This window comes from Salmo salar, unplaced genomic scaffold, assembly GCF_905237065.1.
Source record: "Salmo salar unplaced genomic scaffold, Ssal_v3.1, whole genome shotgun sequence".
In the NCBI taxonomy this organism is placed as follows: domain Eukaryota; kingdom Metazoa; phylum Chordata; class Actinopteri; order Salmoniformes; family Salmonidae; genus Salmo; species Salmo salar.
Genome location: NW_025548488.1, coordinates 59,251 through 72,143, shown reverse-complemented (window position 1 = coordinate 72,143; position 12,893 = coordinate 59,251). Strand labels below are relative to the sequence as shown.

The 12,893-nt window shown below is 53.1% G+C and overlaps 2 protein-coding genes across 21 annotated transcripts in view; one reads left to right on the top strand and one right to left on the bottom strand.

The window, feature by feature from the left end:
- Window positions 1-7,276, top strand: part of LOC106595188 (heat shock 70 kDa protein 14) — a 50,888-nt gene extending 43,612 nt beyond the window's left edge. The window contains 4 exon segments of the mRNA XM_045712443.1: window positions 5,503-5,715; window positions 5,797-5,958; window positions 6,676-6,743; window positions 7,132-7,276. Of these exon segments, the coding sequence (XP_045568399.1) occupies window positions 5,503-5,715; window positions 5,797-5,958; window positions 6,676-6,743; window positions 7,132-7,210 (522 nt within the window). The 3' untranslated portion in view covers window positions 7,211-7,276.
- Window positions 7,277-10,334: 3,058 nt separating this feature from the next.
- On the bottom strand, window positions 10,335-12,679 carry LOC123733097 (uncharacterized). Of its 20 annotated transcripts, none has more exons than XR_006763586.1 (4): window positions 11,160-11,824; window positions 11,075-11,125; window positions 10,736-11,030; window positions 10,335-10,686 (listed from the first exon to the last, which is right to left on the bottom strand). XR_006763586.1 is itself a non-coding variant. In XM_045712436.1 (4 exons), exons 1-4 carry the CDS (start codon window positions 11,898-11,900, stop codon window positions 10,523-10,525), a joined length of 981 nt encoding a protein of 326 aa, XP_045568392.1. In that variant the 5' UTR covers window positions 11,901-12,666; the 3' UTR covers window positions 10,335-10,522. The 20 variants fall into 20 exon arrangements, 1 of the variants encoding a protein (XP_045568392.1); XM_045712436.1 differs by lacking the exon at window positions 11,075-11,125 and adding an exon at window positions 11,877-12,666 and having other exon boundaries at window positions 10,335-10,637; window positions 10,736-10,962; window positions 11,160-11,774; XR_006763593.1 differs by adding an exon at window positions 11,877-12,679 and having other exon boundaries at window positions 10,736-11,198.
- Window positions 12,680-12,893: the final 214 nt, after the last annotated feature.

The following is a 12,893-nucleotide window of genomic DNA, read 5'->3' as shown; positions in this document are numbered from 1 at the left end:
CATTACAGATAGATAGCCAGGGGGCGCTCCAACACTGAGACGTCATTACAGATAGATAGCCAGGGGCGCGCTCCAACACTGAGACGTCATTACAGATAGATAGCCAGGGCGCGCTCCAACACTGAGACGTCATTACAGATAGATAGCCAGGGGCGCGCTCCAACACTGAGACGTCATTACAGATAGATAGCCAGGGGCGCGCTCCAACACTGAGACGTCATTACAGATAGATAGCCAGGGGGCGCTCCAACACTGAGACGTCATTACAGATAGATAGCCAGGGGCGCTCCAACACTGAGACGTCATTACAGATAGATAGCCAGGGGCGCGCTCCAACACTGAGACGTCATTACAGATAGATAGCCAGGGGCGCGCTCCAACACTGAGACGTCATTACAGATAGATAGCCAGGGGCGCGCTCCAACACTGAGACGTCATTACAGATAGATAGCCAGGGCGCGCTCCAACACTGAGACGTCATTACAGATAGATAGCCAGGGGCGCGCTCCAACACTGAGACGTCATTACAGATAGATAGCCAGGGGCGCGCTCCAACACTGAGACGTCATTACAGATAGATAGCCAGGGCGCTCCAACACTGAGACGTCATTACAGATAGATAGCCAGGGGCGCGCTCCAACACTGAGACGTCATTACAGATAGATAGCCAGGGGCGCGCTCCAACACTGAGACGTCATTACAGATAGATAGCCAGGGGCGCTCCAACACTGAGACGTCATTACAGATAGATAGCCAGGGGCGCGCTCCAACACTGAGACGTCATTACAGATAGATAGCCAGGGGCGCGCTCCAACACTGAGACGTCATTACAGATAGATAGCCAGGGGCGCTCCAACACTGAGACGTCATTACAGATAGATAGCCAGGGGCGCGCTCCAACACTGAGACGTCATTACAGATAGATAGCCAGGGGCGCGCTCCAACACTGAGACGTCATTACAGATAGATAGCCAGGGGCGCGCTCCAACACTGAGACGTCATTACAGATAGATAGCCAGGGCGCTCCAACACTGAGACGTCATTACAGATAGATAGCCAGGGGCGCGCTCCAACACTGAGACGTCATTACAGATAGATAGCCAGGGGCGCGCTCCAACACTGAGACGTCATTACAGATAGATAGCCAGGGGCGCGCTCCAACACTGAGACGTCATTACAGATAGATAGCCAGGGGCGCTCCAACACTGAGACGTCATTACAGATAGATAGCCAGGGGCGCTCCAACACTGAGACGTCATTACAGATAGATAGCCAGGGCGCGCTCCAACACTGAGACGTCATTACAGATAGATAGCCAGGGGCGCGCTCCAACACTGAGACGTCATTACAGATAGATAGCCAGGGGCGCGCTCCAACACTGAGACGTCATTACAGATAGATAGCCAGGGGCGCTCCAACACTGAGACGTCATTACAGATAGATAGCCAGGGGCGCGCTCCAACACTGAGACGTCATTACAGATAGATAGCCAGGGCGCGCTCCAACACTGAGACGTCATTACAGATAGATAGCCAGGGGCGCGCTCCAACACTGAGACGTCATTACAGATAGATAGCCAGGGGCGCGCTCCAACACTGAGACGTCATTACAGATAGATAGCCAGGGGCGCGCTCCAACACTGAGACGTCATTACAGATAGATAGCCAGGGGCGCGCTCCAACACTGAGACGTCATTACAGATAGATAGCCAGGGGCGCGCTCCAACACTGAGACGTCATTACAGATAGATAGCCAGGGGCGCGCTCCAACACTGAGACGTCATTACAGATAGATAGCCAGGGGCGCGTCCAACACTGAGACGTCATTACAGATAGATAGCCAGGGGCGCGCTCCAACACTGAGACGTCATTACAGATAGATAGCCAGGGGCGCGCTCCAACACTGAGACGTCATTACAGATAGATAGCCAGGGGCGCGCTCCAACACTGAGACGTCATTACAGATAGATAGCCAGGGGGCGCTCCAACACTGAGACGTCATTACAGATAGATAGCCAGGGGCGCGCTCCAACACTGAGACGTCATTACAGATAGATAGCCAGGGGGCGCTCCAACACTGAGACGTCATTACAGATAGATAGCCAGGGGCGCGCTCCAACACTGAGACGTCATTACAGATAGATAGCCAGGGCGCGCTCCAACACTGAGACGTCATTACAGATAGATAGCCAGGGGCGCGCTCCAACACTGAGACGTCATTACAGATAGATAGCCAGGGGCGCGCTCCAACACTGAGACGTCATTACAGATAGATAGCCAGGGGCGCGCTCCAACACTGAGACGTCATTACAGATAGATAGCCAGGGGCGCGCTCCAACACTGAGACGTCATTACAGATAGATAGCCAGGGGCGCGCGCTCCAACACTGAGACGTCATTACAGATAGATAGCCAGGGGCGCGCTCCAACACTGAGACGTCATTACAGATAGATAGCCAGGGGCGCGCTCCAACACTGAGACGTCATTACAGATAGATAGCCAGGGCGCTCCAACACTGAGACGTCATTACAGATAGATAGCCAGGGGCGCGCTCCAACACTGAGACGTCATTACAGATAGATAGCCAGGGGCGCGCTCCAACACTGAGACGTCATTACAGATAGATAGCCAGGGGCGCGCTCCAACACTGAGACGTCATTACAGATAGATAGCCAGGGGCGCTCCAACACTGAGACGTCATTACAGATAGATAGCCAGGGGCGCTCCAACACTGAGACGTCATTACAGATAGATAGCCAGGGGCGCCTCCAACACTGAGACGTCATTACAGATAGATAGCCAGGGGCGCGCTCCAACACTGAGACGTCATTACAGATAGATAGCCAGGGGCGCGCTCCAACACTGAGACGTCATTACAGATAGATAGCCAGGGGCGCGCTCCAACACTGAGACGTCATTACAGATAGATAGCCAGGGGGCGCTCCAACACTGAGACGTCATTACAGATAGATAGCCAGGGCGCGCTCCAACACTGAGACGTCATTACAGATAGATAGCCAGGGCGCGCTCCAACACTGAGACGTCATTACAGATAGATAGCCAGGGGCGCGCTCCAACACTGAGACGTCATTACAGATAGATAGCCAGGGGCGCGCTCCAACACTGAGACGTCATTACAGATAGATAGCCAGGGGCGCGCTCCAACACTGAGACGTCATTACAGATAGATAGCCAGGGGCGCGCTCCAACACTGAGACGTCATTACAGATAGATAGCCAGGGGCGCGCTCCAACACTGAGACGTCATTACAGATAGATAGCCAGGGGCGCGCTCCAACACTGAGACGTCATTACAGATAGATAGCCAGGGGGCGCTCCAACACTGAGACGTCATTACAGATAGATAGCCAGGGGCGCGCTCCAACACTGAGACGTCATTACAGATAGATAGCCAGGGGCGCGCTCCAACACTGAGACGTCATTACAGATAGATAGCCAGGGGCGCGCTCCAACACTGAGACGTCATTACAGATAGATAGCCAGGGGCGCGCTCCAACACTGAGACGTCATTACAGATAGATAGCCAGGGGCGCGCTCCAACACTGAGACGTCATTACAGATAGATAGCCAGGGGCGCTCCAACACTGAGACGTCATTACAGATAGATAGCCAGGGGCGCGCTCCAACACTGAGACGTCATTACAGATAGATAGCCAGGGGCGCGCTCCAACACTGAGACGTCATTACAGATAGATAGCCAGGGGCGCGCTCCAACACTGAGACGTCATTACAGATAGATAGCCAGGGGCGCGCTCCAACACTGAGACGTCATTACAGATAGATAGCCAGGGCGCTCCAACACTGAGACGTCATTACAGATAGATAGCCAGGGGCGCGCTCCAACACTGAGACGTCATTACAGATAGATAGCCAGGGGCGCGCTCCAACACTGAGACGTCATTACAGATAGATAGCCAGGGGCGCGCTCCAACACTGAGACGTCATTACAGATAGATAGCCAGGGGCGCGCTCCAACACTGAGACGTCATTACAGATAGATAGCCAGGGGCGCGCTCCAACACTGAGACGTCATTACAGATAGATAGCCAGGGGCGCGCTCCAACACTGAGACGTCATTACAGATAGATAGCCAGGGGCGCTCCAACACTGAGACGTCATTACAGATAGATAGCCAGGGGCGCTCCAACACTGAGACGTCATTACAGATAGATAGCCAGGGGCGCGCTCCAACACTGAGACGTCATTACAGATAGATAGCCAGGGGCGCTCCAACACTGAGACGTCATTACAGATAGATAGCCAGGGGCGCGCTCCAACACTGAGACGTCATTACAGATAGATAGCCAGGGGCGCGCTCCAACACTGAGACATCATTACGTGTGTGTGTTCCAGGTGGTTCTCTGTGGGGGGTTAACGGTGTGTGTGTGTGTGTGTGTGTTCCAGGTAGTTCTCTGTGGGGGTTAACGGTGTGTGTGTGTGTGTGTTCCAGGTGGTTCTCTGTGGGGGGTTAACGGTGTGTGTGTGTTCCAGGTGGTTCTCTGTGGGGGTTAACGGTGTGTGTGTGTTCCAGGTGGTTCTCTGTGGGGGTTAACGGTGTGTGTGTGTGTGTGTTCCAGGTAGTTCTCTGTGGGGGTTAACGGTGTGTGTGTGTGTTCCAGGTGGTTCTCTGTGGGGGTTAACGGTGTGTGTGTGTGTGTTCCAGGTAGTTCTCTGTGGGGGTTAACGGTGTGTGTGTGTGTTCCAGGTGGTTCTCTGTGGGGGTTAACGGTGTGTGTGTGTTCCAGGTGGTTCTCTGTGGGGGGTTAAAGGTGTGTGTGTGTTCCAGGTGGTTCTCTGTGGGGGGTTAACGGTGTGTGTGTGTGTTCCAGGTGGTTCTCTGTGGGGGGTTAACGGTGTGTGTGTGTTCCAGGTGGTTCTCTGTGGGGGTTAACGGTGTGTGTGTGTGTGTTCCAGGTAGTTCTCTGTGGGGGTTAACGGTGTGTGTGTGTTCCAGGTGGTTCTCTGTGGGGGGTTAACGGTGTGTGTGTGTTCCAGGTGGTTCTCTGTGGGGGGTTAACGGTGTGTGTGTGTGTTCCAGGTGGTTCTCTGTGGGGGGTTAACGGTGTGTGTGTGTTCCAGGTGGTTCTCTGTGGGGGGTTAACGGTGTGTGTGTGTTCCAGGTGGTTCTCTGTGGGGGGTTAACGGTGTGTGTGTGTTCCAGGTGGTTCTCTGTGGGGGTTAACGGTGTGTGTGTGTTCCAGGTGGTTCTCTGTGGGGGTTAACGGTGTGTGTGTGTTCCAGGTGGTTCTCTGTGGGGGTTAACGGTGTGTGTGTGTTCCAGGTGGTTCTCTGTGGGGGTTAACGGTGTGTGTGTGTTCCAGGTGGTTCTCTGTGGGGTTAACGGTGTGTGTGTGTTCCAGGTGGTTCTCTGTGGGGGGTTAACGGTGTGTGTGTGTTCCAGGTGGTTCTCTGTGGGGGGTTAACGGTGTGTGTGTGTTCCAGGTAGTTCTCTGTGGGGGGTTAAAGGTGTGTGTGTGTTCCAGGTAGTTCTCTGTGGGGGGTCTGCCAGGATTCCTCGGCTGCAGCAGATGATCAGAGATCTGTTCGCTGACGTGGAGCTGCTAAGCTCCGCCCCTCCTGATGAGGTCATTGCGGTCGGCGCAGCGATGGAGGCGGGCCTTCTAGTCGGCCGGGAGATTGGCTCCTCCCCAGAGTCTGTTACCGTGGAAGCCTGTGTCTCAGACATTCTGCTCAAGGTACACACACACACACACACACACACACACACACACGACTAATAGAGCAGCTTCTGATTGGCTAATCTGTGTGATTGACAGGAGGTGGATGAAACAGGGGCTGAGGTGTTCTCTGTGCTCCTCCCCTCGGGCACGCCCCTTCCTGCTCGGCGACATCACATCCTGTCTGGTCCTGGCCGCTTGGCATCTCTCTGTCTGGAGCTTTACCAGAAAACCACAGAGCAGCCAGAGAGACTGGCCAAGGTACACACACACACACACACACACACACACACACACACACACACACACACACACACACACACACACACACACACACACAGAGCAGCCAGAGAGACTGGCCAAGGTACACACACACACACACACACACACACACACACACAGAGCAGCAGAGAGACTGGCCAAGGTACACACACACACACCAACATGTCTCTTATCTGCAGATTGTTCTGAGAGACCTCCCCCTCCCCTCCCTCCCCCTCCCCCTCCTCTCCCCCCCTCCTCCCCCCCTCCACCAGAGAACCAACATGTCTCTTATCTGCAGATTGTTCTGAGAGACCTCCCCCTCCCCTCCTCTCCCCTCCCTCCCTCCTCCCCTCCTCTCCCCCTCCTCCCCCCTCCACCAGAGAACCAACATGTCTCTTGTCTGCAGATTGTTCTGAGAGACCTCCCCCTCCCCTCCCTCCCTCCCCTCCTCCCCCTCCTCCCCCTCCACCAGAGAACCAACATGTCTCTTGTCTGCAGATTGTTCTGAGAGACCTCCCCCTCCCCTCCCTCCCCTCCTCCTCCCCCTCCTCCCCCTCCACCAGAGAACCAACATGTCTCTTGTCTGCAGATTGTTCTGAGAGACCTCCCCCTCCCCTCCCTCCCCTCCCCCTCCCCTCCCCCTCCTCCCCTCCTCCCCCCTCCTCTCCCCCTCCTCCCCCTCCACCAGAGAACCAACATGTCTCTTGTCTGCAGATTGTTCTGAGAGACCTGGAGACCAAAGAGGACAACCATGACATTGATGCCGTGGTAACCATGAAGAGGTAACTCCCAGCAGCACTCTGTTTCAGCTGTGGGCCGTGGTGGTGGACTGGACCGGACCGTGTGTGTGTGTGGGGACCGGACCGTGTGTGTGGACCGGGCCGTGTGTGTGTTTCAGGGACGGGTCTCTCCATGTGAGCTGTGTGGACTGGACCGTGTGTGTGTGGACCGGACCGTGTATTCGGACCGTGTGTAACCTGTGTGTGTTTCAGGGACGGGTCTCTCCATGTGAGCTGTGTGGACTGGACCGTGTGTGTGTGGACCGTGTATTCGGACCGTGTGTAACCTGTGTGTGTTTCAGGGACGGGTCTCTCCATGTGAGCTGTGTGGACTGGACTGTGTGTGTGTGGACCGTGTATTCGGACCGTGTGTAACCTGTGTGTGTTTCAGGGACGGGTCTCTCCATGTGAGCTGTGTGGAGCAGAACAGTGGGAAGACTGAAGCCATCAGCATATCAGCAGCCTCCTGATTTCACCACCAAGTTAATGTCATTAAAGTTCCTTTTTAAAGTTTAAATAAAGACATTCTGGTTTAACTTAGTTCCTTTATTCTCTTCAGTTACGAACAGCTGCAACAGACTTCCTTTATTCTCTCCGTGGTCTCTCAGCCTGGCAGGAAGAGACTGCAGGTCTGTGTTCCCTGCTGAACATTCACAGGGGCGTCGCTGTGGGTTCTCTTGGCCCTGATAGGCCAGGTGTGCAGCAGGCGCTGGTAGGGTACATGTGTATATAGGGCATCTCTATAACAGTAGGGCGTGGGTAAGGTGTCTATAACAGTAGGGCGTGGGTAAGGTGTCTCTATAACAGTAGGGCGTGGGTAAGGTGTCTATAACAGTAGGGCGTGGGTAAGGTCTCTCTATAACAGTAGGGCGTGGGTAAGGTGTCTCTATAACAGTAGGGCGTGGGTAAGGTGTCTATAACAGTAGGGCGTGGGTAAGGTGTCTCTATAACAGTAGGGCGTGGGTAAGGTGTCTATAACAGTAGGGCGTGGGTAAGGTGTCTATAACAGTAGGGCGTGGGTAAGGTGTCTATAACAGTAGGGCGTGGGTAAGGTATCTCTATAACAGTAGGGCGTGGGTAAGGTGTCTCTATAACAGTAGGGCGTGGGTAAGGTGTCTCTATAACAGTAGGGCGTGGGTAAGGTGTCTCTATAACAGTAGGGCGTGGGTAAGGTGTCTATAACAGTAGGGCGTGGGTAAGGTGTCTATAACAGTAGGGCGTGGGTAAGGTGTCTCTATAACAGTAGGGCGTGGGTAAGGTGTCTCTATAACAGTAGGGCGTGGGTAAGGTGTCTCTATAACAGTAGGGCGTGGGTAAGGTGTCTCTATAACAGTAGGGCGTGGGTAAGGTGTCTCTATAACAGTAGGGCGTGGGTAAGGTGTCTATAACAGTAGGGCGTGGGTAAGGTATCTCTATAACAGTAGGGCGTGGGTAAGGTCTCTATAACAGTAGGGCGTGGGTAAGGTGTCTATAACAGTAGGGCGTGGGTAAGGTGTCTCTATAACAGTAGGGCGTGGGTAAGGTGTCTATAACAGTAGGGCGTGGGTAAGGTGTCTATAACAGTAGGGCGTGGGTAAGGTGTCTATAACAGTAGGGCGTGGGTAAGGTGTCTATAACAGTAGGGCGTGGGTAAGGTGTCTATAACAGTAGGGCGTGGGTAAGGTGTCTATAACAGTAGGGCGTGGGTAAGGTGTCTCTATAACAGTAGGGCGTGGGTAAGGTGTCTCTATAACAGTAGGGCGTGGGTAAGGTGTCTATAACAGTAGGGCGTGGGTAAGGTGTCTCTATAACAGTAGGGCGTGGGTAAGGTGTCTATAACAGTAGGGCGTGGGTAAGGTGTCTCTATAACAGTAGGGCGTGGGTAAGGTGTCTATAACAGTAGGGCGTGGGTAAGGTGTCTCTATAACAGTAGGGCGTGGGTAAGGTGTCTATAACAGTAGGGCGTGGGTAAGGTGTCTCTATAACAGTAGGGCGTGGGTAAGGTGTCTCTATAACAGTAGGGCGTGGGTAAGGTGTCTCTATAACAGTAGGGCGTGGGTAAGGTGTCTCTATAACAGTAGGGCGTGGGTAAGGTGTCTATAACAGTAGGGCGTGGGTAAGGTGTCTATAACAGTAGGGCGTGGGTAAGGTGTCTCTATAACAGTAGGGCGTGGGTAAGGTGTCTAACAGTAGGGCGTGGGTAAGGTGTCTCTATAACAGTAGGGCGTGGGTAAGGTGTCTCTATAACAGTAGGGCGTGGGTAAGGTGTCTCTATAACAGTAGGGCGTGGGTAAGGTGTCTCTATAACAGTAGGGCGTGGGTAAGGTGTCTATAACAGTAGGGCGTGGGTAAGGTATCTCTATAACAGTAGGGCGTGGGTAAGGTGTCTCTATAACAGTAGGGCGTGGGTAAGGTCTCTATAACAGTAGGGCGTGGGTAAGGTGTCTCTATAACAGTAGGGTGTGGGTAAGGTGTCTCTATAACAGTAGGGCGTGGGTAAGGTGTCTCTATAACAGTAGGGCGTGGGTAAGGTCTCTATAACAGTAGGGCGTGGGTAAGGTGTCTCTATAACAGTAGGGCGTGGGTAAGGTGTCTCTATAACAGTAGGGCGTGGGTAAGGTGTCTATAACAGTAGGGCGTGGGTAAGGTGTCTCTATAACAGTAGGGCGTGGGTAAGGTGTCTCTATAACAGTAGGGTGTGGGTAAGGTGTCTCTATAACAGTAGGGCGTGGGTAAGGTGTCTCTATAACAGTAGGGCGTGGGTAAGGTGTCTCTATAACAGTAGGGCGTGGGTAAGGTGTCTCTATAACAGTAGGGCGTGGGTAAGGTGTCTCTATAACAGTAGGGCGTGGGTAAGGTGTCTCTATAACAGTAGGGCGTGGGTAAGGTGTCTCTATAACAGTAGGGCGTGGGTAAGGTGTCTCTATAACAGTAGGGCGTGGGTAAGGTGTCTCTATAACAGTAGGGCGTGGGTAAGGTGTCTCTATAACAGTAGGGTGTGGGTAAGGTGTCTAACAGTAGGGTGTGGGTAAGGTGTCTATAACAGTAGGGCGTGGGTAAGGTATCTCTATAACAGTAGGGCGTGGGTAAGGTGTCTATAACAGTAGGGCGTGGGTAAGGTGTCTCTATAACAGTAGGGCGTGGGTAAGGTGTCTCTATAACAGTAGGGCGTGGGTAAGGTGTCTCAACAGTAGGGTGTGGGTAAGGTGTCTATAACAGTAGGGCGTGGGTAAGGTATCTCTATAACAGTAGGGCGTGGGTAAGGTGTCTCTATAACAGTAGGGTGTGGGTAAGGTGTCTCTATAACAGTAGGGCGTGGGTAAGGTGTCTATAACAGTAGGGCGTGGGTAAGGTGTCTCTATAACAGTAGGGCGTGGGTAAGGTGTCTCTATAACAGTAGGGCGTGGGTAAGGTGTCTCTATAACAGTAGGGCGTGGGTAAGGTGTCTCTATAACAGTAGGGCGTGGGTAAGGTATCTCTATAACAGTAGGGCGTGGGTAAGGTGTCTCTATAACAGTAGGGCGTGGGTAAGGTGTCTCTATAACAGTAGGGCGTGGGTAAGGTGTCTCTATAACAGTAGGGTGTGGGTAAGGTGTCTCTATAACAGTAGGGCGTGGGTAAGGTGTCTCTATAACAGTAGGGCGTGGGTAAGGTGTCTCTATAACAGTAGGGCGTGGGTAAGGTGTCTCTATAACAGTAGGGCGTGGGTAAGGTGTCTCTATAACAGTAGGGCGTGGGTAAGGTATCATGGGGAAGGTCTGTGTAGATAATTCCTAGGCGCCACATGAAATCGTATATCTGCATTAATCAATTGACTTGAAGTTGGACAAAAACAGACAACTATTTTCAGGTGAGGAAGACATTGTCAAGAACACACAATCATCCATTGACTCTATAACAGAGATGGACCCATATAACCTGGACCCCTCTATAACCTGGACCCATATAACCTGGACCCCTCTATAACCTGGACCCCTCTATAACCTGGACCCATATAACCTGGACCCCTCTATAACCTGGACTCCTCTCCCATATATCCTGGACTCCTCTCCCATATATCCTGGACTCCTCTCCCATTTAACCTGGACCCCTCTATAACCTGGACTCCTCTCCCATATATCCTGGACCCCTCTATAACCTGGACTCCTCTCCCATATATCCTGGACCTCTCTATAACCTGGACCCCTCTCCCATATAACCTGGACTCCTCTCCCATATAACCTGGACTCCTCTCCCATATATCCTGGACTCCTCTATAACCTGGACCCCTCTATAACCTGGACCCCTCTATAACCTGGACTCCTCTATAACCTGGACCCCTTTCACACATAACCTGGACCCCTTTCACACACAACCTGGACCCCTCTATAACCTGGACTCCTCTATAACCTGGACCCCTCTATAACCTGGACTCCTCTATAACCTGGACCCCTCTATAACCTGGACCCCTCTATAACCTGGACCCCTCTCCCATATATCCTGGACTCCTCTCCCATATATCCTGGACTCCTCTCCCATATATCCTGGACTCCTCTCCCATATAACCTGGACCCCTCTATAACCTGGACTCCTCTCCCATATAACCTGGACTCCTCTCCCATATAACCTGGACTCCTCTCCCATATATCCTGGACTCCTCTCCCATATATCCTGGACTCCTCTCCCATATATCCTGGACTCCTCTCCCATATATCCTGGACTCCTCTCCCATATATCCTGGACTCCTCTCCCATATAACCTGGACCCCTCTATAACCTGGACTCCTCTCCCATATAACCTGGACCCCTCTATATCCTGGACTCCTCTATAACCTGGACTCCTCTCCCATATATCCTGGACTCCTCTCCCATATAACCTGGACTCCTCTCCCATATAACCTGGACTCCTCTCCCATATATCCTGGACTCCTCTCCCATATAACCTGGACCCCTCTATAACCTGGACTCCTCTCCCATATAACCTGGACCCCTCTATATCCTGGACTCCTCTATAACCTGGACTCCTCTCCCATATATCCTGGACCCCTCTATAACCTGGACTCCTCTCCCATATATCCTGGACCCCTCTATAACCTGGACCCCTCTCCCATATAACCTGGACTCCTCTATAACCTGGACTCCTCTCCCATATATCCTGGACCCCTCTCCCACATTTAACCTGGATATTGAGGGCTTCCACCATTTTAAAGTAGTCACCTGGATGGAACGATCATTGGGTGCTAAGGTTGGGAAATGACTAAGCTACTGTATATCATGGCCACAATGTTCCAGACTGCTGCAGGTGACTGCTCTCTCATAGGCACCACTGCATTAGCAGCTGGCTTTGGTCATTGACTGTCTATGAATCGCTTCCTCTTCCCTCTATACAAAGAGTTGGTCAGAGGGACTGACTTCCTGTCCTGGTGACCACTTCCTCTCCAGCGGCCAGTCTCCTGTACAGATCGCTGAGCTCGTCTGGTCCGGGTCGGTGTGAATCCGGCGTAGACGGGATGTCAAAGTCCGAAGACATCTGAGACTCCGTTGGCTCTGATTGGTTAGTGTGGCTGCCACACTCCTCCCCCCAAGCCTCCAGATTGGTCAATGCATCTCCCTGACACCGGTCTTCTGATTGGATGAGCATGCTGTCAGCCTGACTCGGGCCTCGCCCAGCCGAGAGGAATTGACGGCGAGGGGAGTGTGACGAAGTCATCAACAAACAGCTCTGGGGTCTGGGAGCCTGTCAGTGGAGAGTGGGAGGGGCTTGTGTGAGAGCAGGAGTTTGGTTGGCTGGTCTGGCTGTCCGTCAGTATCTCCGTGGTGAAAAACTCCTCCCAGCGAGGAGGGGGGCCAGAATTAGATACAGACCCCTCATCTCTCTCCTCCCCACCTCTCTCTCCTTCCTCCAGGTCTCTCTCCTCCCCACCTCTCTCTCCTTCCTCCAGGTCTCTCTCCTCCCCACCTCTCTCTCCTTCCTCCAGGTCTCTCTCCTCCCCACCTCTCTCTCCTTCCTCCAGGTCTCTCTCCTCCCCACCTCTCTCTCCTTCCTCCAGGTCTCTCTCCTCCCCACCTCTCTCTCCTTCCTCCAGGTCTCTCTCCTCCCCACCTCTCTCTCCTTCCTCCAGGTCTCTCTCCTCCCCACCTCTCTCTCCTTCCTCCAGGTCTCTCTCCTCCCCACCTCTCTCTCCTTCCTCCAGGT